The sequence below is a fragment of the Hyperolius riggenbachi genome, chromosome 6 (genome assembly GCF_040937935.1).
Source record: "Hyperolius riggenbachi isolate aHypRig1 chromosome 6, aHypRig1.pri, whole genome shotgun sequence".
In the NCBI taxonomy this organism is placed as follows: Eukaryota; Metazoa; Chordata; class Amphibia; order Anura; family Hyperoliidae; genus Hyperolius; species Hyperolius riggenbachi.
In genome coordinates this window covers 357,314,418-357,339,669 of record NC_090651.1, presented here as the reverse complement: position 1 = coordinate 357,339,669, position 25,252 = coordinate 357,314,418, and the positions used below count along the sequence as shown (strand labels likewise).

General features: G+C 47.2%; 1 protein-coding gene and 1 long non-coding RNA gene across 2 annotated transcripts in view; both read left to right on the top strand.

Annotated features, from left to right (window-relative positions):
- Nucleotides 1-4,813, top strand: part of LOC137522255 (uncharacterized) — a 92,914-nt gene extending 88,101 nt beyond the window's left edge. The window contains exons 7-10 of the mRNA XM_068242284.1: nucleotides 764-852; nucleotides 1,044-1,199; nucleotides 2,813-2,916; nucleotides 4,115-4,813. Of these exons, the coding sequence (XP_068098385.1) occupies nucleotides 764-852; nucleotides 1,044-1,199; nucleotides 2,813-2,916; nucleotides 4,115-4,670 (905 nt within the window). The 3' untranslated portion in view covers nucleotides 4,671-4,813. The remainder of the gene's footprint in view (nucleotides 1-763; nucleotides 853-1,043; nucleotides 1,200-2,812; nucleotides 2,917-4,114) is intronic.
- Nucleotides 4,814-8,567: 3,754 nt separating this feature from the next.
- LOC137522992 (uncharacterized) overlaps nucleotides 8,568-25,252 on the top strand; it is a 30,964-nt gene continuing 14,279 nt past the window's right edge. The window contains exon 1 of the long non-coding RNA XR_011022497.1: nucleotides 8,568-8,642. This is a non-coding gene — a long non-coding RNA (uncharacterized lncRNA). The remainder of the gene's footprint in view (nucleotides 8,643-25,252) is intronic.

Below are 25,252 nucleotides of genomic sequence, written 5' to 3'. Positions count from 1 at the left end.
TTGATACAATTGTGCAATGTTATTAGTCCAATCTGATTAGCCCAATCATGCAATTTGATTGGTCCAAACTGATTGATCCAATTTTGCTATTTGATTGGTCCTATCTGATTGGTCTAATTGTGCTATGTGACTGGTCAAATTGTGCAATGTGATGGGCCCAATCAGGCTGTATGATTGGTCCAATTGATTTCACACAAAAAAAAATAATTGTCCCGGAGTGAGTGGGGCAGTGTAAGCAAGGGCTAACTCACCTAGCCTGCCACCTGCCTTCTGATGTGCTCCACGTCGCTCTCCATCCTCTGACACTTCCTTTACAGAAGGACTTCCAGTGTAGGAGGTGGAAGTGCCGGAAGATGAAGAGCGGCATGGTGAGCTTTAGAATGGAGGTGGCGGCCTAGGTAAGTTATCCCCGGGTAACACAGCCCATGCACTGTGATCACATGACCAGCCCATCACATTTCTCCATGACCTCTCCTTTAGGGGAAATTCTAGGGTAGAAGGTTCATCACTATTTCACAGAGGCCACATGCGGGAGAATGCTGGCTGACATATAGAGGAGTGGAGATAAGTGTGAGAAGGTCCCGGCAGGAAAGATGTGGATGAGCACAAGCAGATCTCTCACTACCTATTAATCTCAGCGAGACATCTGCCAGTGTAGGGCTACCTTTACAATCATGTATAAGCTTTGATTATGTATACGCTTTGGCTTATAGGAAATCTCAGTAGATGATGATATTAATGTGATTTCTCTTTCTTTTCCAAGGCCCGAGTGGAATCCAGACCATCAGGACGCCACTCACTGTGGACAGCTTCAAGATCCATCACCGTCTTGGAGAGGGAGCATTTGGCAAGGTGAGTAATTGGACAGATTTCCCTGGAGGGAGGGGGAGGGGATGTCAGACCAGATATGGCTTTAGATAGTCATCTTTATTGGTCTCAGTGGAACTAGATATAGACAGGCAGCCCCCGGCCTGCAGCATTGTTGTATTGTGACGGTCCATCTTATCTATAGAACAATATGTTTTCTTCTCTGTCTCTTCCAGGTTCACCTTGCTTCCCATCTAGCCAGTGACCAACAACTGGCCATAAAAATGGTCAAAAAGAAAGACCCCGAGCTCATCTTCAGGGAATGTCAGGTCTTGGAGACCCTTAGGAAGGGTCCCTTCATCACCCAGCTATTTGGTACATTCCAGTCAGAGGTAAGTATTATTCCGTTCTACTATCAGCTCTCTCACCAGATCCCGTACCCATGCATCCCTTCCATTCCCCAAGAGCTTATAGAGATAAATGTATAAAGACAGCACTCTGTAAAACAGATGATTATCCAGCATAAATGCCCAGCTGGCACTTACATACCTGTCATGAGGTGTGCCAGCTCTGCACATGCCCTCCTTGTGTAGTAGGAGACCCCTTTATCCTGGTGCTGCAATGGTATAACCAAGTCCAGATTTATACTTTTTCCAGCACTAGACCAGCTTTCTTATAGCCCCTCTATGATCAGCAGCCCTTCTCTTTCTTGTACAGCCACCTAAGGCGGCATCTTCCCTCTTCCACTTGTTGCTGCCCACATGCAGCCTTCATATTCTATTTGCAGCCTCCTCTACAATATGCAGAAAACTCTCTTCCATGTCCAGCCATGCCACCTCAGGCGGGAGCCACCCAAGGCCCGGGCCTCTGTGGCCTTTACAGAAATCTGAGAAATTCCAAAAGGTCTGCACACTCCGTCAGCTCAAACAAAGCTGTTCATTAAACCAATCAGGTGCCAAATGTCCATTCAATAAACCAACGTGATGTTTCGGGGCCACAGCAGGTCCCCTTTATGAAGGCATGTACAGCACTGCAACCAAACAGTTACTATTCTGTACATGCCTTGATAAAGGGGACCCGCTGTGGCCCCGAAAACCTCCTGTCAGTTCATTTGATACCTGATGGTTAATAAACAGCTTTATTTGAGCTGACTGAGTGTGCGGACCTTTTGAAATTTCTTGGACTTTGGCTACGGTCTTACACCTCACAATCCCGCATGGTTTGCGTCTTCTTGTATAAATTTGCTTTACAGAAATCTGGACTTGGTTATAATAATTGCACATGGGACACCTGCTCAGACATATTATTCGGTGCAGTGCTGCATCTCACCACTAGAGGGAGAAGTCTCCATCAAGATTAGCTGACAGACAACGTTTTCAATGTTTGTATGAACACAATGTAAAATTACAACTATTCAAGGGAACCAGACAGGGTTAAAAAACAGCTTTTATACATACCTGGGGCTTCCTCCAGCCCCATACGCATGGATCGCTCCCACGCCACCGTCCTCTGCTGCCTGGATCCGCCGCCGTCCTCTGCTGCCTGGATCCGCCGCCACCGGGTCCCGTCATTGCCACGAGTCGGCCAGTCTGCCGATTCTCCGCATCACACGGAGCTCCCTCTATACAAGTACGCATGAGGCTGCCTACTGCGCAGCCTCATGCTTACGGGTATGGAGGGAGCCCCTGTGATGTGGACAATTGGCCGTGTCCGCAGGAAGTGACGGGCCCGGTACCGGCGGTTCCAGGAAGCGGAGGATGGAGGCGTGGGAGCGATCCAGGCTTATGGGGCTGGAAGAAGCCCCAGGTATGTATAAAAGCTGTTTCTATTTTCCAGGCTCCATTCCTCTCTGGTTCCCTTTAAGCTGTTTTTCAAAAAAATGTAAGGAAATCACCTCTGCTCCATTCCTTTATGTGCTGGTGCTGTCTTTGATATAACCCCTCAGAAAGAGAAAATAGCCGTATAATATGCTTAACCTGTCTTCTGTTCTGCCATTTTTTTACAGGATTACCTCTACATTGCCATGGAGTACATGAGCGGGGGAGAACTGTTGGAACTGATGGAACGGCTAAAAGTTGCTGACGAGCGCTTTGACCAAACAACCCTGAGGTAAGTTGCTCTGCTATTTTATAAAGCTAACAACTGCCCCTCTGGGGAGTTAATAAAAGCCCCTGTAGCCCATGGGGGCCCACCTCCCCATCCCCAATATGCAGAGCAGTGCAGGGAGCAGCGTATGTTACCTGTTCTTGTGCCACTCCCCTCCTCACAGCAGCTGTGCATTATGCTGCATACCTGTCACATGACATGGAAGAGGAGCCAGTAGCCATGTGGAGGTGTGCAGCACAGAGGCCACCCACTGTGGAGAGGATATCAGAGCAACATGGTGGTGTGTGTGTGTGTGTGTGTGTGTGTGTGTGTGTGTGTGTGTGTGTGTGTGTGTGTGTGTGTGTGTGTGTGTGTGTGTGTGTGTGTGTGTGTGTGTGTGTGTGTGTGTGTGTGTGTGTGTGTGTGTGTGTGTGTGTGTGTGTGTGTGTGTGTGTGTGTGTGTGTGTGTGTGTGTGTGTGTGTGTGTGTGTGTGTGTGTGTGTGTGTGTGTGTTTTCCTGTTACAACTATTCCATATTGTAAATTACCCTTATTAGAAAAGGTTGTGGTAAAATGCTTTATTTACATCACTGTGGAGAAGTCATTTTACACACACTGAAATTTGTATTAGATCTTTTTAGAATGAGTAAGGCTGGGTGCACACACAACATAACGTTAAAAAAGGCTGCATTTTGTCATGTTTTCATTTTAAGTTGTGTGCATTTTTCGGTGCGTTTCCGATTTTTAACGCAAATGCGTTTTTCAAGCGTTTTGCGTGCGTTTTAATGCATTTGCGGTTTGCAGGTACAAAACGCATGTGAGATTTGTATGCATATTTTATGCTGTTTAATATTTCCATTTATGCAAATTACTAAGAAGACAACAGGAAGCGGAAATACATCAGATATCTTTATTTTTTTAAAACAAAAAGCATCAAAAACGCATACATAACTTAATACATTGCGTTTCAATTTACTTTCATTATGTGCGTTTTTGATGCGTTCATGCATAATATCCAACAAAACTAGCGATTTTAAAAATGCTAAAGTACAAACGCACACCCATGCATTTTTTTTATGCGGCCCATGGTGCATAAGACGCAGCGGTTTGCGCAACGCTAGCGTTTTTGCTATGTGTGCACCTAGCCACATGGATACATCTTTCTGCTTTATTTGTGTATTGAACATGTGATGCTAATAATTATTTTATTTCTCTTCCATCAGACTATTTGCTGCACAGATGATCATCGGCCTGGAGTACATCCACTCCAAGGGTATAATCCACCGAGACATCAAGCCAAATAACATCCTTCTGGACGGAGTCGGGAATATAAAGATCGCTGACTTCGGCCTAGCAGCACAAAACGTGTTTGAGCACGACACGATTAAAGGATCACGTGAATGGGCCGTGTACTATATGGCCCCGGAGGTGTGCCTAGAGATGGACTACGGCCACACCATAGATTACTTCTCTATGGGAGTCGTGCTTTGTGAGATGGCATGCAACAAACACCCATTCATGGTGGATTGTTATGATGAAGAATCTGCCGTTAGACGCTCCATTTGTAACGATTTACCAGATTTCTCAGAGGTGATGGACCTCACGCTGGAAGACTTCCTAGAGAAGCTCCTGTGCAAAAAACAGAAAGACCGTAAAGAACTGGTGAAAAACCTGAGGAAAGAGCCGTTCCTCAGCCGCATAAACTGGAAAGCTGTGGAGTCCGGAGAGGCGCAGCCCCCATTCCAGAACTACCACAGGAAAAACCAAGCGAGACCATAACTGTGCTGGATATCACAAATCTGAGGCACAGAAGTCCCGCCAGATAGAAGCTGAACGCTTTAAGTCGTATATAATTTGCCAGTGAGGGTTGGTGAGTTGTTTTGGGACACATACCAGCTTCCACCATCTACTCACTTGGGCAACAGCATTATACTATTTACATAGTTATAATAAAATAATGAAATAAAAAATGTAACTTGTCTTTTTGTATTACATTCTGAGATTGTAATTTAATGTATACAAGATACAATTTAGCAACAACAAATGGAAGGGCAGCTCCCACCAATAAGGAGTAGCAGACACGCTTGTGGTCCTACATGTCTTTGCCCAAAGAGGAATGAAGTACCAGTGTCAGGGCAGCCATCAGGGGGGACAACTGACACTGCAGTGATGGGCCCAGGGCATCTGGGGTAACACAGGGGGATAAAAGAGGCACAGGGGGAACAGAGGCAGACAAAAGAGGCACAGGGAGAAAAGAGATGAGATGGGAACATGAGGTCACACAGAAGGACACAAAAGAGGCACAAACTGAGGTGAGACAGAGGTGGACAAAAGATGCACAGGAAGATAAGAGGGGGACAAAAGAGAATGGATAAAGGATAAGAACGGACCTACAAATCCCTATCTCATTTGTTAACCGGGGACTACCTGTATTTTGCTAGTATTTGGCTCCACCCACAACATGCCATGGTCACGCCCACTTTTTGCCGCATCACGCTGTGCATACTGCTTTCTTCAGTATCGGAGCCATGCACATTTTTTGCCGCAGCACACTTCACGCACAGACACCGGGGTGGGGTGGCTAGTGGGCAGGCACAGCAACCAGTGGGTGGGCCCAAAATTTCTGATGGCGGCCCTGACCAGTGTTATAGAAGAGATTCAGTCTTAAAACCAACAACCAACTTTTATTTTGAAAGTGTATAGTTGTGTAGTTGTAGACAGACAAAACATCTGAAGGCTGACTTCACCCTCGGGCACTTTTGGCCTGCGATTTGTGCTTTGGTGACTGCAGGTGATCAGCAAAGTGCTGCTATATGAATAATCCTATGGGATTACTCACACTGCTGTGATTACGGCATGCTTGTGATTTTTGACGATCGCAAACGTGCTGCATGTAACATTTTCCTAGTGATTGTGTTGTGATTCTCATTCACTAAAATGAGAGTCACAAAATGTATTTACCAAAAAATTGCAGAATACTGCAATGCAAAATCGCAATCGGTAAGAAGGCTTGGAAGTTTACTAAAAGCACCAAGCAAGTGCAATAGATCTGTCTGTGTAGCATGCAGGGGCGTAGCAATAGGGGGTGCAGAGGTTGCTACAGCATCGGGACCCTTGGGCCGGAGGGGCCCTCCCTCAACTGCAGTGTTTGCTTTCTAATGGTCCTGTGCTCATAACAATCACTTCTATAGATACTTTTTATAGTGGTAATCATTAGCAAACTGTTCCCCATTCCTTTTTTGAACCTCGGACACTGTAAATGCCATTGGCAGGTTTTGGTGCGCCGTACCAACTGTTATGTATAGAGTGCTTGAGGGGCTACAATGTAAAACTTGCATCGGGGCCCACAGCTCCTTAACTACGCCAGTGATAGCATGTGCCATTGATCTATTTTGGGGTGCCCTGGATGTTCTCCCCTCCCCCTTTCCCGCAGAGTTGTACAGCAGGCTGCAATACTCAGCTGTTCCGGCCGCTTAGTCCCCGGAGTCTGTAGACATCTTTTCTTGCAGGCCTCTCCCACTAGTGTCTAAGAATGAATCAGACGCTAGAAATCCTATAATTCTCAGATGCTAGGGGGAGACGCCTGGAAGAGAAGATGTTTCCGGACTTGGAGAGTGGACGCTGGAGATGGAGAGTAATGCTGCCTGCTGCGTTACTCTGCTGTGGAGGGTCTGGGGAGACATCCGGGTCTACTCTGCCAATCCTTTGTGCCTGAGCACCCACATCTCTGCACCACACACCAATCCAGTATTAATGCATATGCATGACAGGGAATTGCATAGGACTTTTCAATAAATGACCTGCATTTGGACTGTACTTGGCGAATGTTGTTCATGTATGCTTCACTGTCCAGCCTGGATCTCCTTGTAGCTGTGAGCACGTCCTGGAGAACTGGTTTTGGATCCATGTCTCACACGTTGGAGCAGTGAGCGCACATTCTGTTTGCTGAAGTACCAAAGACAAGGCAGGCACAAGATGGATAAAAAGACACCTCTTTACTTGTGTTTCTTCAAAAGACCCTATTCCATATACTGTGAACACATTCAGGTATATCGCAAAGCATGCTGACATGGAGTGGAGCTGTGCGGTGAAAGCCTCCATAATACTTGCATCTCTTAGATGTGGATTGGCGGTGTGTAAGGATGGCATCCAGGGCCGCCATCAGAAATTTTGGGGCCCCTCACACAACATCAAGCCTGGGCCCCCCTACAGACTGCTGTGCACGCCCAGTACAGTGCCCCAGTATAGCCAGTACAGTGCCCCAGTATAGCCAGTATAGTGCCCCAGTATAGCCAGTATAGTGCCCCAGTATAGCTAGTATAGTGCCCCAGTATAGCTAGTATAGTGCCCCAGTATAGCTAGTATAGTTGCCCCCACTATTGTGCCCCAGTATAGCTAGTACAGTGCCCCAGTATAGTGCCCCAGTATAGCTAGTATAGTGCCACAGTATAGCTAGTATAGTTGCCCCCACTATTGTGCCCCAGTATAGCTAGTACAGTGCCCCAGTATAGTGCCCCAGTATAGCTAGTATAGTGCCACAGTATAGCTAGTATAGTTGCCCCCACTATTGTGCCCCAGTATAGCTAGTACAGTGCCCCAGTATGGCCAGTACAGTGCCCCAGTATAGCCAGTATAGTGCCCCAGTATAGCCAGTATAGTGCCCCAGTATAGCTAGTATAGTTGCCCCCACTATTGTGCCCCAGTATAGCTAGTATAGTGCCCCAGTATAGCTAGTACAGTGCCCCAGTATAGCCAGTATAGTGCCCCAGTATAGCCAGTATAGTGCCCCAGTATAGCCAGTATAGTGCCCCAGTATAGCCAGTATAGTGTCCCAGTATAGTGTCCCAGTATAGTGTCCCAGTATAGTGTCCCAGAATAGCTAGTATAGTGCCCAGTATAGCTAGTATAGTGCCCCAGTATAGCCAGTCTAGAGCCCCAGTATAGTGCCCCAGTATAGCCAGTATAGTGCCCCAGTATAGTTAGTATAGTGCCCCAGTATAGCTAGTATAGTGCCCCAGTATAGCTAGTATAGTGCCCCAGTATAGCCAGTATAGTGCCCCAGTATAGCTAGTATAGTGCCCCAGTATAGCTAGTATAGTGCCCCAGTATAGCTAGTATAGTGCCCCAGTATAGCCAGTATAGTGCCCCAGTATAGCTAGTATAGTGCCCCAGTATAGCCAGTATAGTGCCCCAGTATAGTATAGTGCCCCAGTATAGCTAGTATAGTTGCCCCCAGTATTGTGCCCCAGTATAGCCAGTATAGTGCCCTAGTATAGTTCCCCAGTATAGTTAGTATAGTGCCCCAGTATAGCTAGTATAGTTGCCCCAGTATAGCTAGTATAGTGCCCCAGTATAGCCAGTACAGTGCCCCAGTATAGCCAGTACAGTGCCCCAGTATAGCCAGTATAGCGCCCCAGTATAGCCAGTGTAGTGCCCCAGTATAGCCAGTATAGTGCCCCAGTATAGTTCCCCAGTATGGGTAGGTGGTGCCCCCCGCTCGCCCCCGCCGCTGTTACCTTCACAGCGGCCACTTTCCCCTCTACGGCGCCTGTACTTTCCAGCAGCATCTCTCGGCTGCTGTGTGTGATGATGCAGCAGGAACCAGAGCAGCGGCTTCCTGTAACGGCGATGTGTATCACCGTTACTATGGGAACCGAGCCATGCTTCCTGTCGCATCATCACACACACAGCAGCCGAGAGATGCTGCTGGAAAGTACAGGCGCCGGAGAGGGGAGAGCGGCCGCTGTGAAGGTATTAACAGCGACGGCCGCTGGGGGAGGGGGAGCCGGAAGAGACAGCAGGTTGATGCCTGGCGGGGGGGCCCGAGGCTGCGGGCCCTGGGCCCGGCCCGGGCCCGTGACGGAAGTCACGGTTGTACCCCCCTGATGGCGGGCCTGATGGCATCTACTTAGTCTGTGCCAGGGACGGAGCAACCTAACAGCCATTTCGTCCAAGGGAGTGAAGTGCTCACTTGCTGTGTTATTATTATTTATACAGCGCAAGTATATTTTGTAGCGCTTTATAAAGCACAATAAGACGACAAGGGGAACATAGGTACAACCCAAAAAAATGTACAGCAGAGTCTCAAGCAGCACCACTATTGCAACAAAAACAGTAAACATTAGGAGGATGACCCTGCCCTTACAAGCTTACAATCTAAAGGGTTGTGGGGGCAGGGGACACACTAGATGGGGGGGGGGGGGGGGCCTAGATGAGGCAGTGAGCCTTTGCTTCTGATTAGATTGTGAACAGTAAGTAAATAGGGGGCTATAAAATGTTATAAGCTTGTCTGAAAAAGTGTGTTTTAAGAGTGCGTTGGAAGATGGCCAGGTTTCAGGGGAGGACTGGGACCTTTTGGCCTGGGGGGACAACACAAACTAGAGGCCCGATTCACGGCATCCCCAGCCCAAAGCCATATCTTTCTTGTGTGCAAATCTTCAAATTGTGATGACTAACAGCCCCAGCCACACACACACACACACTATGTACCTGATGCCTAACCCCATTTCTCCGCACAATCTACCTGTCTGTGTCTTATGCCTAACCAGGAGTTATCAGGCTTTTTTTTTTTTTATGAAAATAAGTGCTACTTACCCAGGGCTCGTCCAGCCCCAAGCTCCCAGCATGTCCCTTGCCGCTGCTCTGCAGTCAGCTGTTCGCTGCCGCTGCCTCCCAGCCCCCGGCGATGACGTCAGGCCGACTGCGCCTGTGCGAGCTGCGCTGTCAATCACCGCCACATGGACCAGAGCGTACTGTGCAGACGCAGAACTACTGCACCTGCGCAGTACACTCCGGTCTATGTGGCGGTGATTGACAGTGCTGCTTGAACAGGCGCAGTACAGGCCGACATCCAGGTCGGACTGGTGCCATCGCCGGGGACTGGGAGGCAGCGGCAGCGAATGGCTGACTGCAGAGCTGCGGCGAAGGACATGCTGGGAGCGTGGGGCTGGAGGAAGCCCCGGGTAAGTAGCACTTATTTCATTAAAAATGCCTGATAACTCCTGTAAACAACCCCCCCCCCCCCCACACACACACACACACAAACCTACCTACCTGGTGATGCCTAACCCCACTCCTGCCCATCCACCGTACAAACTACTTGTCTGACACCTAACCCCCCCCCCTTCCAACTACCTGTTTGACAGTGCCTAACTGCCTGCCTCCCCCCTCCCCTGCCGCCAATCACACCACAAGAAGAAAAAACGTTCCCCCTCAGGCCAGGGTCAGAATGGGGATGATTATCACACAAAAAACTGGCCTGGGCAGAGAATTGAATTTGACAGCAGTAGCAGGCAGGCAGCAAAGTGTGAGTAACTCAGTGACAAGAAGGGAGAAGAAGTACAGAAACAAAATTTATAAAAACCACCTTCTCCTCTGGCGACCTGGACCCGACCTCCTCTATCCTCCTGTCTCCTCAGTCCTACACCTCCTCCTCCTCCTCCACAGCAGCAAGCAGCTATAGGTGGCATCTCCGACTCCCAGCCCCCAGAGTGTCCGACTCCTCCAGCCAAGACAGCCAGCCAGCCAGCCAGCCACTCGAAGCCGCAGCTCCAGGCCCCCAGCCCCCCCAGCACAGAAAGCTGAAGAGTGAGACAGCTCACTCCGACGACACCTCAGGCACAGCAGCACAGGGGAGGACTGTGTCCGACTCCTCCAGCCAGGCCAGCCAGCCACTCGTAGCCACAGCTCCAGGCCCCCAGCCCCCCCAGCACAGAAAGCTGAAGAGTGAGACAGCTCACTCCGATGACACCGCAGGCACAGCAGCACGTTGCGGGCGGCAATGGCTCCAGGCGGGGGGCGGAGTCAAGCAGGGTCAACCCACCGGGCCGGAGAGGACCTAAGCTATTTGTGTCCTTGTGCCGCTCACATCCACCGCAGGTGCAGCCACGCACAAGGGCACACCACAGCCGGCCGCCTAAGCCCCTTCTCTGATTGGATACTTCAACTTGCCGGGAAATATCGCGCGAGGTTGCGATCCCCACTGCGAACCTGTCACTTGTGGTATGTCTGCAGCCGCTGCATATAGCAGCGGCTGGCCCTAATTACTTAAGATTCGGGCGGCCCGGGGGGCAGTTGCCCCCCGTCCCCCTGGGCCAGTCCTCCCCTGCCAGGTTTGGAGCATGACGAACAGGCTGTGGAAGCGGGGATGCCAACCCAATTTCTCATTTTTACTGGACAAAATGGTAAAAAAAATCTGGACACCCCAAATTTTGGACGGACAGGGGGCGGAGTCAAGGGTGGAGTCAGTAGCGGGCTTTTTAGAGAACTTATTGTTTATTTCGGGAAGAAGAAACATAGCTAAAGCAAGTGATTACTGCATAAAGGTCATGTGAAACAGCCCTACTGAACTGAGAAGAATTGTTTACCCATAAAAGAAACATGATGTAAGTGCTATATGCTACATAATAATAATAATAATAATAATAATAATAATAATAATAATAATAATAATATGGTAAGATATTAGACTATGACTATGGTAGGATTAGATTGTGAGCTCCTCTGAGGACAGTCAGTGACATGACTTATGTACTCTGCAAAGTACTGCAGAATATGTTACTTCTATATAAATACATAATAATAATATTATTACATTAGGCTATGGTAGGGATTAGATTGTGAGCACCTCTGAGGACAGTCGGTAGCATTGACTATGCACTCTGTAAAGTGCAGCAGAAGATGTCAGTGCTATATGAATACATATGTAAATACATAATAATAATATTATGGTCGGACATTAGACTATGATTATGGTAGGGATTAGATTGTGAGCTCCTCTGAGGACAATCGGTGACATGACTATGTACTCTGTAAAGCGCTGCAGAAGATATCAGCACTATATAAATGCTAAATAATAAGTGATCCTTGCTGATGCAGTTCATAGTTTCCTGTCACGATAGATAATACGCTCATGTCCCTGAATTCATCAGCGCTGCCACAGCGGAGGTCTGCTATACTGTATAGAAAGAGCAGTGAACAAACGCCTTAGAAAGATGCTGGCAGAAGTGGCAGGATGGGAGAAAACAATGCCACTACACATTGAAAATATATATATTTTTTTTTTTTCCACTCATTTAGCAGTGATTGAACTGTTCCTCACCTCTCACACATACACTGCAGCAGGAAACCCCTGAATAGAGGGAACTGTGAATTTGCTCTGCATTTGATGCTGAATACAGGCATGAATGGCCTATATGTGACCTGGTCAGTGGTCACAGACAGCCGCTGTAGTGAAAAATTTAGCTACCCATCATATTTTGCAACTTGCCATAGAGGACAGTGTATGACTGTGTAGGCGTGGCTCCTCTCTGTTAACACGCCTGTAATTTTTTGCAACCACAGATCCCATTGAGCTACAAGGGGGATTGTTCCCTCCAGGGGGGGTTATTAGTTGAGCAAGAGGGGGGATTGTTCCCTGCAGGGGGGGTTATTAGTTGAGCAAGAGGGGGGATTGTTCCCTCCAGGGGGGGTTATTAGTTGGGCAAGAGGGGGGATTGTTCCCTCCAGGGGGGTTATTAGTTGAGCAAGAGGGAAGGGTTCTGTGTGAGAATAGGGTTTGGTTGGGTTGCATTTTCTGATACAGATAGGTTAAAGTCAATGGTTAGGTTACACTTTCTGATAGCTATACCTATAAATAAGTGCAACCGGTTGCAAAATCTGATAAAGTTGCAAAACATTTCACCACACCGTCAGCCAGACCAGAGCAGCCCCGATGGAATGTGAGGAGGGACAGCATTTACTGAGCCAGCTACTGTGCTGCATGCTGGCCAGACCCTCCGAGGTGTAGTGAGCCCAATTGTGACTCACTTGTTTCTGTCCCCATGCTGTCCCAGTCATCTGAAGAAAGCTCACGAGGCTGGAGGCGGAGCCAGGCACGCTGGAGGACGCCAGTACAGACTACAGAGATAAGGGATCTTACTGGCTGCAAGGGGTGAGGCTGAGTGATGTATTTCAGCAAGAGGGAGGAGCTGCAGTACATCACAATTGTAAGAATGCACATGCCGACTTGCTAAGTAAATTAAACGGACACACAGTGCAAAAATACGGGCAGTACGGACGGGACTAATTTGCCTCATTTTTTACTGACTGTCCGTGAATTGACAGACGCTTGGCAACCCTGTGTGGAAGAGAGCTCCAGATGAGGGCCCTCATACCAGCGTGTCATTGGATTCCAGTGTGGCACGTGCTGCCGACTTCTGTCTTTTTTGGCGTATCCTCGCCACTCAACGTGCTGCATTTCAGGCCTCTGTCTCGCAAGGTGGTTGCCAAGCAATGATGTGCAGCAAAACCTCCTTATTTTGGCCTGTATGTTGGTTTGCACCATTGCCATCTTGTGGCCAAATAAGGGTATTGGCTTGGTATACGGAGAAGCGGGTTCCTTCGATTTACTATAAACTAAATCAAGGGATAGAGAAAGGAGGAGAGAGAGACCATGTGAGCCCAAAAATATCTGAACACTCTTCTTTTAAAGGGGAAACTATACAAATAGGGTAAATTGCATCAAGTCCAGAGTGACCAGATGTCCCGGATTGCCCGGGACGCGTCCTGGATTCGGGGTCCGCTGTCCCAGGCTGCATGAGGTCCCGGGAAACGTCCCGCTTTCAGCAGCGGGACGTCCCGGCCTCGGGACTCTGGCCACTCTATCCTCATGAACTGGCAGCGGCGTCTATAGACGCCGTGCCAGTTCATTGCCTGCAGCCCCGCTCCAGCCTCCTTAGTCTTCGGTGTCTGTTCCGACACCGGCAGGCGAGCAGGGCTACGGAAAGATGGCTGCCGAAGCCCTGTACTGGAGACTATTTGTGTCTCCAGTACAGGGCTTCGGGCGCCATCTTGCCATAGCCCTGTCAGCGCGGGAGACGAGCAGGAGGAAGGTGGTCCCGGGAGCAGCGCGTCAGAGGCCGGAGACTTCTGCCAGGTGAGTAAATGCTTTCTTTTCCAGGTGAAATGTTTGCCCGCATTGCGTTTCTTTTCTGGTGAAATGTTTGCCCGCATTGCGTTTCTTTTCTGGTGAAATGTTTGCCCGCATTGCGTTTCTTTTCTGGGGAAATGTTTGCCCGCATTGCGTTTTTTTTCTGGGGAAATGTTTGCCCGCATTGCGTTTCTTTTCTGGGGAAATGTTTGTCCGCATTGCGTTAATTTTCTGGTAAAATGTTTGCCCGCATTGCGTTTATTTTCTGGTGAAATGTTTGCCTGCATTGCGTTTATTTTCTGGTGAAATGCTTGCCCGCATTGCGTTTATTTTCTGGTGAAATGTTTGCCCGCATTGCGTTTTAATTTGTACTGACATGTTGCCCGCAATGCGTTTATTTTGTACTGACATGTTTGCCCGCATTGCGTTTATTTTGTACTGACATGTTGCCCGCATTGTGTTTCTTTTCTGGGGAAATGTTTGCCCGCATTGCGCTAATTTTCTGGTGAAATGTTTGCCCGCATTGCGTTTATTTTCTGGTAAATTGTTTGCCCGCATTGCGTTTATTTTCTGGTGAAATGTTTGCCCGCATTGCGTTTATTTTCTGGTGAAATGTTTGCCCGCATTGCGTTTATTTTCTGGTGAAATGTTTGCCCGCATTGCGTTTATTTTCTGGTGAAATGTTTGCCCGCATTGCGTTTATTTTCTGGTGAAATGTTTGCCCGCATTGCATTTATTTTGTACTGACATGTTTGCCCGCATTGCGTTTATTTTGTACTGACATGTTTGCCCGCATTGCGTTTATTTTGTACTGACATGTTTGCCCGCATTGCGTTTATTTTGTACTGACATGTTTGCCCGCATTGCGTTTATTTTGTGCTGACATGTTGCCCATTGCGTTTATTTTCTGGTGTCCGGGGTAACTGTTACTGCATTTATTATTTAATGGTCATAGATGGCTATGTTTGCTGCTTTGTGGTTCTGGTATACTATTAGCATCACACAGTTTCTGCACACCCATGAAGCAAAGTCTCGTTTGTCCACATCATGGCGTAAACACTGCTTTCTTATGCCTCGCTGTTACATCATTACGTTAGCTCCGCCCATACAATGTCATGGCCACGCCCATTTTCCGCCGCGGCGCTCCTCAGTCCTCCCCACTTTTCGCCCCCCCCCCCCCCCCCGCGCCCCCCCTCCCCGTCCCAGGTTGGACCCACAAAAATCTGGTCACTTTAGATAAGTAGATACAAAGCGTGATAGTCATATAATTATGCGCTAGAGCAAGGACATTCGGGGCCTAGTGCAAAACTTTTTATTAGAAAATCATAGCTCCCAACTGTCTTTGGGAGCCCTGTCCCTCTTTCCTCCTCATTTGTCCCTCTTTCAGGACTTTGTCCCTCTTTCTATGTAAATATATATATTTCTCTACTAAAAATGTGTTTTATTGACTTTATTTCTTTCCTTTAAATTGATATATTACTAATTTTAAAATGTTAATATGATGGAAAATGAAGCAGGATAGAAAGGACCACTGTGGTTTGAATTATAAAACAACATATTTGGAATCTTTATGGTATGCGTGACACTGACTAGAGGTGTGACTAAAGGCGTGATCAGGGGTGTGGCAGGGGCATGGCTTAAGTGTCCCTCTTTCTCATCTCAAAAAGTTGGGAGGTATGGAAAAATGCAGCACTGGGTTGGTGGTGGTGGTGGGGGGTTAAAAGGAGGATGCGGGCCACCACTGCCTAGCACCCTGGATACATGGAGGTAAAAGTTTTTATAGTGTTTTCCTGCCTTATGTATCCTTTTAAAGCAGTGAGGCCCGGTTACATTAGAGTTAAAAAAAAAACCTGGTCTGTTTCCGGATCGAAAGAGAACGGATGCAAATGGAGCCAATGCTAACCTATGGATCCGTTCATATCCGTCCGTTCAAACGGGTCTGTTCTACATGATCCGCTGAATGGACCGCAAGTTAGCTGCTGCACTAATTTTTCCGGACAGCCGAGCCCAGCGGAACAGAAGCTAAAGCACTGCATTGGGGATAATGAGAAACTGGAACATTTGTTCACACTAGTGAACAAACGGACCGTTCTAAATAGAAAAATACACTTTGGGGGTGGGATTCTGGGGGTATGTGGGGAAACGGAATCGTCCGGTGATCAGATCCGTTTTCACGGATCCATTTGCCACTTCAACACAAGTGTGAACTGGGCCTTATAGTAACCTTTTGTACATTTTTTAAAAATAAAAGGATACTGTTTACTTAGCAACCTTATAACACCTGTTCTCCAGTCATGTGATATTGGTGGTGGATGATTTGAGTATGTCTAGTATAGCTCTTCTAGTGAGAAAGATAAACCTGTATCTCAGAGTCTTGTGTGAAGAGCATGGGCTCGATTCACAAAGCGGTGCTAACCCAGTTAGTACGCCTAAAAGACTTTAGGCGTGATAACCATTGCACCACGCTGGTGAAAAGCCAGTTTAGGCGTGATAAGTTTAGACCGCACGCAAAGCAGCGCCATTAAACTCTATGCGAAGTGCACCAGACTTTGCTAGCACAAAACTTTTGATCAGCTGTGCACTGCGGTGCTAACCCAGTTGGTGCTATAGTTATCACGCCTAAACCTATCACGCCTAAACTTATCACACCTAAACGTATCATGCCTAAACTGAGTTTAGGCGTGATAAAGGGCTTTTCACCAGCGTGCTAACTGTTAGCACCGCTTTGTGAATCAAGCCCCATGTATTCATCTGTTGCCCAGAAAAAACAGTTTCATTTAAAAATCAGTTCTGTAAAATGACAGTTGGAAGCAGAATAAACATGTCAATCAACCGACATTCATGGTGGTCACATACACTGAGGAAGGCAAATGACTCCTTATACTCGTCAGAGATTCAAAACATGAATTATAAAATCTAAAGGCTGTAAAAAAAAATCACAAAGTAGGCAAATTATAATTATCATTACTTATCGGTGAATGCATACACACGCACAATTAGGCCCCGTTCACACTTAGAAATGCAAAATGCTAGCGATTAGTGCTAGTATTTTGTGCCAGCGATTTTTACGCCATAAAACGCATATCTTTCACAGGACATTTTATCGTTTTTTTGATTGATTGTGATTCACGATTGAAATACAGTGTAATAGCAATCGCTCAAAAAATGCAAAAAAATAAATAAAATGCGTGTTTGCGTTTAGCGCTAATCGGGAATCGCTGGTGATTGCAGCAGTGAGATCACTGCCATGTAGTTAACATTGCGCTTGCGATCACTGGCAATAAGCAGTAAATGCCTGCTAATCGCCTAAGTGTGAATGGGTCCTTACTGTCATCCCACAGGGATCAGGACTCAGTCCCTCCCCAGCCTAAGGAGGCATCAGTTGCTCTGGAGGATGGGGGGAGACAATGGAGTGGCTTAGTGTGGGAGGGGTAAGGAGGAGAACAGTCAACTCCACCGATATGATCCGCCACTCCGGATCTCTCAGCGATGCTTTTACACCTGCTAGTTTCTCGGAAGAGAGTTCCCCAACTGGCCAGGACTAGTGTTGGGCGAACACCTAGATGTTCGGGTTCGCGAACGTTCGCCGAACATCGCCGCGATGTTCGGGTGTTCGACCCGAACTCCGAACATAATGGAAGTCAATGGGGACCCGAACTTTCGTGCTTTGTAAAGCTTCCTTACATGCTACATACCCCAAATTTGCAGGGTATGTGCACCTTGGGAGTGGGTACAAGAGGGAAAAAATTTAGCAAAAAGAGCTTATAGTTTTTGAGAAAATCGATTTTAAAGTTTCAAAGGGAAAACTGTCTTTTAATGCGGGAAATGTCTGTTTTCTTTGCACAGGTAACATGCTTTTTGTCGGCATGCAGTCATAAATGTAATACATATAAGAGGTTCCAGGAAAAGGGACCGGTAACGCTAACCCAGCAGCAGCACACATGATGGAACAGGAGGAGGGTGGCGCAGGAGGAGAAGGCCACGCTTTGAGACACAACAACCCAGGCCTTGCATGAGGACAAGAAGCGTGCGGATAGCAATTTGCATTTTGTCGCCATGCAGTCATAAATGTAATACAGATGAGAGGTTCAATAAACAGGGACCGGAAACGCTAACCCATCACAGATGTTCATTGTTCATGTTACTTGGTTGGGGTCCGGGAGTGTTGCGTAGTCGTTTCCAATCCAGGATTGATTCATTTTAATTTGAGTCAGACGGTCTGCATTTTCTGTGGAGAGGCGGATATGCCGATCTGTGACGATGCCTCCGGCAGCACTGAAACAGCGTTCCGACATAACGCTGGCTGCCGGGCAAGCCAGCACCTCTATTGCGTACATTGCCAGTTTGTGCCAGGTGTCTAGCTTCGATACCCAATAGTTGAAGGGTGCAGATGGATTGTTCAACACAGCTATGCCATTTGACATGTAGTCCTTGACCATCTTCTCCAGGCGATCGGTGTTGTAGGTGGATCTGCACGCTTGCTGTTCTGTGTGCTGCTGCATGGGTGTCAGAAACTTTTTCCACTCCAAGGACACTGCCGATACCATTCCCTTTTGGGCACTAGCTGCGGCTTGTGTTGTTTGCTGCCCTCCTGGTCGTCCTGGGTTTGCGGAAGTCAGTCTGTCGGCGTACAACTGGCTAGAGGAGGGGGAGGATGTCAATCTCCTCTCTAAAGTCTCCACAAGGGCCTGCTGGTATTCTTCCATTTTGACCTGTCTGACTCTTTCTTCAAGCAGTTTTGGAACATTGTGTTTGTACCGTGGATCCAGAAGGGTATAAACCCAGTAATTGGTGTTGTCCAGAATGCGCACAATGCGTGGGTCGCGTTCAATGCAGTCCTAGGCTGAAGAGGTCATAGCCTAGGGTCACAAAAACCTGTTTATTTGGGCAATTTCAATGGTGGCGAGCCTGACGTACATAAATCGCAGCAATGGCCGTTAGCAATGTCTGAATCTCACGAAATGTCTCATGCAGGTAGAAGACATATTGTTAGACTTGGGCTCCAAAGATGGGTTCCCTACATCTCTGCAAACCAGAGTTACAGGGCTCCAAATTTGGTAAAATCCCCCATAGGCTTTCATTGGGCCTCCTATTTACAGTTCCAAAATCTCACATCTTTTCAAAGGGCAATTGCTCAGCAGTGGCAAATTTTCTAGCATTGTAGGGACCCTTAGGGGGAACATGACTGGTGAGTTTCGGGCCCCTAGGCCGAAGAGGTCATAGCCTAGGGTCACAAAAACCTGTTTATTTGGGCTATTTCAATGGTAGTGATGGTGACGTACATAAATCTCAGCCATGGCCGTTAGCAACGTCTGAATTTCACGAAATGTCTCATGCAGGTAGAAGACATATTGTTAGACTTGGATTCCAAAGATGGGGTCCCTACATCTCTGCAAACCAGAGTTACAGGGGTCCAAAATTGGTAAAATCCCCCATAGGCTTTTATTGCCTCCCTATTTCACTTTCCAAAATCTCACATCTTTTCAAAGGGCAATGGCTCAGCAGTGGCAAATTTTCTAGTATTGTAGGGACCCTTAGGGGGAACATGACTGGTGAGTTTCGGGCCCCTAGGCCGAAGAGGTCATAGCCTAGGGTCACAAATACCTGTTTATTTGGGCTATTTCAATGGTAGTGATGCTGACGTACATAAATCTCAGCCATAGCCGTTAGCAACGTCTGAATTTCACGAAATGTCTCATGCAGGTAGAAGACATATTGTTAGACTTGGATTCCAAAGATGGGGTCCCTACATCTCTGCAAACCAGAGTTACAGGGGTCCAAAATTGGTAAAATCCCCCATAGGCTTTTATTGCCTCCCTATTTCACTTTCCAAAATCTCACATCTTTTCAAAGGGCAATTGCTCAGCAGTGGAAAATTTTCTAGCATTGTAGGGACCCTTAGGGGGAACATGACTGGTGAGTTTCGGGCCCCTAGGACGAAGAGGTCATAGCCTAGGGTCACAAAAACCTGTTTATTTGGGCTATTTCAATGGTAGTGATGGTGACGTACATAAATCTCAGCCATGGCCGTTAGCAACGTCTGAATTTCACGAAATGTCTCATGCAGGTAGAAGACATATTGTTAGACTTGGATTCCAAAAATGGGGTCTCTACATCTCTGCAAACCAGAATTACAGGGCTCCAAAATTGGTAAAATCCCCCATAGGCTTTTATTGCCTCCCTATTTCACTTTCCAAAATCTCACATCTTTTCAAAGGGCAATGGCTCAGCAGTGGCAAATTTTCTAGCATTGTAGGGACCCTTAGGGGGAACATGACTGGTGAGTTTCGGGCCCCTAGGCCGAAGAGGTCATAGCCTAGGGTCACAAAAACCTGTTTATTTGGGCTATTTCAATGGTAGTGATGGTGACGTACATAAATCTCAGCCATGGCCGTTAGCAACGTCTGAATTTCACGAAATGTCTCATGCAGGTAGAAGACATATTGTTAGACTTGGATTCCAAAGATGGGGTCCCTACATCTCTGCAAACCAGAGTTACAGGGGTCCAAAATTGGTAAAATCCCCCATAGGCTTTTATTGCCTCCCTATTTCACTTTCCAAAATCTCACATCTTTTCAAAGGGCAATGGCTCAGCAGTACCAAATTTTCTAGCATTGTAGGGACCCTTAGGGGGATCATGACTGGTGAGTTTTGCCACTGCTGAGCCATTGCCCTTTGAAATGGTGTGAGATTTTGGAACGGTAAATAGTAGGCCCAATGAAAGCCTATGGGGGATTTTACCAATTTTGGAGCCCTGTAATTCTGGTTTGCAGAGAAGTAGAGACCCCATCTTTGGAATCCAAGTCTAACAATATGTCTTCTACCTGCATGAGACATTTCGTGAAATTCAGACGTTGCTAACGGCCATGGCTGAGATTTATGTACGTCAGCATCACTACCATTGAAATAGCCCAAATAAACAGGTTTTTGTGACCCTAGGCTATGACCTCTTCGTCCTAGGGGCCCGAAACTCACCAGTCATGTTCCCTCTAAGGGTCCCTACAATGCTAGAAAATTTGCCACTGCTGAGCAATTGCCCTTTGAAAAGATGTGAGATTTTGGAAAGTGAAATAGGGAGGCAATAAAAGCCTATGGGGGATTTTACCAATTTTGGACCCCTGTAACTCTAGTTTGCAGAGATGTAGGGACCCCATCTTTGGAATCCAAGTCTAACAATATGTCTTCTACCTGCATGAGACATTTCGTGAAATTCAGATGTTGCTAACGGCCATGGATGAGATTTATGTACGTCAGCATCACTACCATTGAAATAGCGCAAATAAACAGGTTTTTGTGACCCTAGGCTATGACCTCTTCGGCCTAGGGGCCCGAAACTCACCAGTCATGTTCCCCCTAAGGGTCCCTACAATGCTAGAAAATGTGCCACTGCTGAGCAATTGCCCTTTGAAAAGATGTGAGATTTTGGAAAGTGAAATAGGGAGGCAATGAAAGCCTATGGGGGATTTTACCAATTTTGGACCCCTGTAACTCTGGTTTGCAGAGATGTAGGGACCCCATCTTTGGAATCCAAGTCTAACAATATGTCTTCTACCTGCATGAGACATTTCGTGAAATTCAGACGTTGCTAACGGCCATGGCTGAGATTTATGTACGTCACCATCACTACCATTGAAATAGCCCAAATAAACAGGTTTTTGTGACCCTAGGCTATGACCTCTTCGGCCTAGGGGCCCGAAACTCACCAGTCACGTTCCCCCTAAGGGTCCCTACAATGCTAGAAAATTTGCCACTGCTGAGCAATTGCCCTTTGAAAAGATGTGAGATTTTGGAACTGTAAATAGGAGGCCCAATGAAAGCCTATGGGGGATTTTACCAAATTTGGAGCCCTGTAACTCTGGTTTGCAGAGATGTAGGGAACCCATCTTTGGAGCCCAAGTCTAACAATATGTCTTTTACCTGCATGAGACATTTCGTGAGATTTAGACGTTGCTAACGGCCATTGCTGTGATTTATGTACGTCAGACTCGCCACCATTGAAATTGCCCAAATAAACAGGTTTTTGTGACCCTAGGCTATGACCTCTTCGGCCTAGGACTGCATTGAACGCGACCCACGCATTGTGCGCATTCTGGACAACACCAATTACTGGGTTTATACCCTTCTGGATCCACGGTACAAACACAATGTTCCAAAACTGCTTGAAGAAAGAGCCAGACAGGTCAAAACGGAAGAATACCAGCAGGCCCTTGTGGAGACTTTAGAGAGGAGATTGACATCCTCCCCCTCCTCTAGCCAGTTGTACGCCGACAGACTGACTTCCGCAAACCCAGGACGACCAGGAGGGCAGCAAACAACACAAGCCGCAGCTAGTGCCCAAAAGGGAATGGTATCGGCAGTGTCCTTGAAGTGGGAAAATTTTCTGACACCCATGCAGCAGCACACAGAACAGCAAGCGTGCAGATCCACCTACAACACCGATCGCCTGGAGAAGATGGTCAAGGACTACATGTCAGATGGCATAGCTGTGTTGAACAATCCATCTGCACCCTTCAACTATTGGGTATCGAAGCTAGACACCTGGCACAAACTGGCAATGTACGCAATAGAGGTGCTGGCTTGCCCGGCAGCCAGCGTTATGTCGGAACGCTGTTTCAGTGCTGCCAGAGGCATCGTCTCAGATCGGCGTATCCGCCTCTCCACAGAAAATGCAGACCGTCTGACTCAAATTAAAATGAATCAATCCTGGATTGGAAACGACTACGCAACACTCCCGGACCCCAACCAAGTAACATGAACAATGAACATCTGTGATGGGTTAGCGTTTCCGGTCCCTGTTTATTGAACCTCTCATCTGTATTACATTTATGACTGCATGGCGACAAAATGCAAATTGCTATCCGCACGCTTCTTGTCCTCGTGCAAGGCCTGGGTTGTTGTGTCTCAAAGCGTGGCCTTCTCCTCCTGCGCAACCCTCCTCCTGTTCCATCACGTGTGCTGCTGCTAAGTTAGCGTTACCGGTCCCTTTTCCTGGAACCTCTTATATGTATTACATTTATGACTGTATGCCGACAAAAAGCATGTTACCTGTGCAAAGAAAACAGACATTTCCCGCATTTAAAAGACAGTTTTCCCTTTGAAATTTTAAAATCGATTTTCTCAAAAACTATAAGCTCTTTTTGCTAAAAATGTTTTCCTCTTGTACCCACTCCCAAGGTGCATATACCCTGTAAATTTGGGGTATGTAGCATATAAGGAGGCTTTACAAAGCACGAAAGTTCGGGTCCCCATTGACTTCCATTATGTTCGGAGTTCGGCTCGAACACCCGAACATCGCGGCCATGTTCGGCCCGAACCCGAACATCTAGATGTTCGCCCAACACTACACGTGACCCGTTCGGCCAATCACAGCGCTAGCCGAACGTTCGGGTAACGTTCGGCCATGCGCTCTTAGTTCGGCCACATGGCCGAACAGTTTGGCCGAACACCATCAGGTGTTCGGCCGAACTCGAACATCACCCGAACAGGGTGATGTTCTGCAGAACCCGAACAGTGGCGAACACTGTTCGCCCAACACTAGCCAGGACCCCTCTAGTGTGTGTAAGAGGCTGTATTATGCACTTCTGTGACACATAATTGCTTTGAAGGATACCACAGCTGAAATTTACTTACCTGGCACTTCTTCCAGCCCCTGTAGGCGTGAATCAGGGTCAAACCCAGGATTTTCAAAGGGGGGATTCCTGAAAGGTCTCCCTCAGCCACACACAATACAGTATAATAATATAGTAGGACATTATGCTGGGTACACATAATGCCCCACTGACAGGATCTGACAATTATTTCCTAAATGTCCAATCGAGAATGGGATTGAGCAGGAGCAGTTTGGATACAGAAAATAATGAGGACAGCTGACATTGCTAATGAAGGGGAAAGTGAAGCATTCATACAGCAGGGCATAGGGCTGTGCCCATACCTGACTCTGTTAAGTTCTCCAGAGCTGCTTTATGCTCTGTACACACGCTGCTGCGTTTTACATCCAAAGTCAACTGTAGCAGGTCCCCAGACACTGCACCGGCCCGGGTCTGAGGGGGGATTCTGGGCAGCTGTAATCCCCCCCCCCTGCATTTGCCTATGTGTATGTCCCTCGCTGTCCTCCCAGTGGTGCTCTTCACTCTGTTTGGCCCTCTACAGCAGCCGAGTCGGCCAAGTTGCACAGTACTGTGCTTGGACTGGTCTGTTGGCATGGGTCCATGATCATGCTCCCCCATGTGTGCTACATCAAGCCCCGTAGCTGTGCATATACGCAGAATGCTCCCACTCCCAGAATGCTACAGGACCGCGATCAAGGGTGCCCGCCGCTGGGCCAGTGCGTGCGCAGTACTATGCGGCTTGGGCAACTTAGCTGCTGTAGCGGGCCAAACAGCGGAGTGATGAAGATGACTGGGAGTTACATACAAGCCTATGGGGACTGGAAGAAGCCCCAGGTTAGTAAAAGAACACTCTTTAATTTCAGCTCTGGTATACTTTTAAACAAGGTTTAGGGGTCACAAACCATGAATTGTCAGCCTATTCTTTCTAATAAATTTTGAATTGCTGGAAGTGCAAAATACGAGGGTCACCTGGAAAGTGACAGCTGTTTCCATCCTATAAAGTAAACCTATCATTTATTTTATAATAGACACTGTATCGTCTGATTATTTCTCCACATAATCACCTCCCTAATTTCATACATTTTACAAGGTTTTTCAATCCCTTAGTTGTAGTAGCATCACACTCCTCACCTATGATTTGGAGGAATTGGGAGGGGTTTCATGTTGATGCTGTTGGACAAGCAGTTACCAGCATTCTGCAGGGAGAAAGGAGATTAACCTGATAGAAGCAAGTTAAGTTACACGGAAGGAATATCTTGTGGCATATGAAAGCAAATGGTTGTTCATTTCTGGATGCTGTCTGTACTTCAGTGATATTTTAGCACTACAATATTTATCTCTGTACCTCTTCCTCAGGCTGGGCCATGAAACTTTTTGCCTCGGTCTCATAGTACTGGAAGAATTCTGCAAGGAGATGGCGGCAACAGCTTGTGTCACCCACTACCCACTTGGTGTTTAACATGTGAAAAAGTGACTCTGATATGGCCAAGAATTCAAGTGCAATACTTGTTTTTAATAATGGATCAGTTGAAGATAAAATAGGACTACATAGAATATCTTTTTACACTAGTTTGCACCTTATTTCCCAGGCTGCCAGCCTCAACTCCTAAGCCAGGACTCTTGTCTGTAGGTACAGTGCCTTCCCATCCATCTCTCCTATGAGGATTACATCAGCGACATCTAGTGGCTGAACTGCTAACTGCTGCAATACTTCTGTGTCTATCTATGTGCAGCTGTTTTCCCCAGGTGTCATTTTATTACCAAGGAAAACAAAAGTTTGCTTTCTTAAAACAGAATGAATTTGCGATAATTCAGGTTGGAGTGAGCATCCGAGATATCTCCCA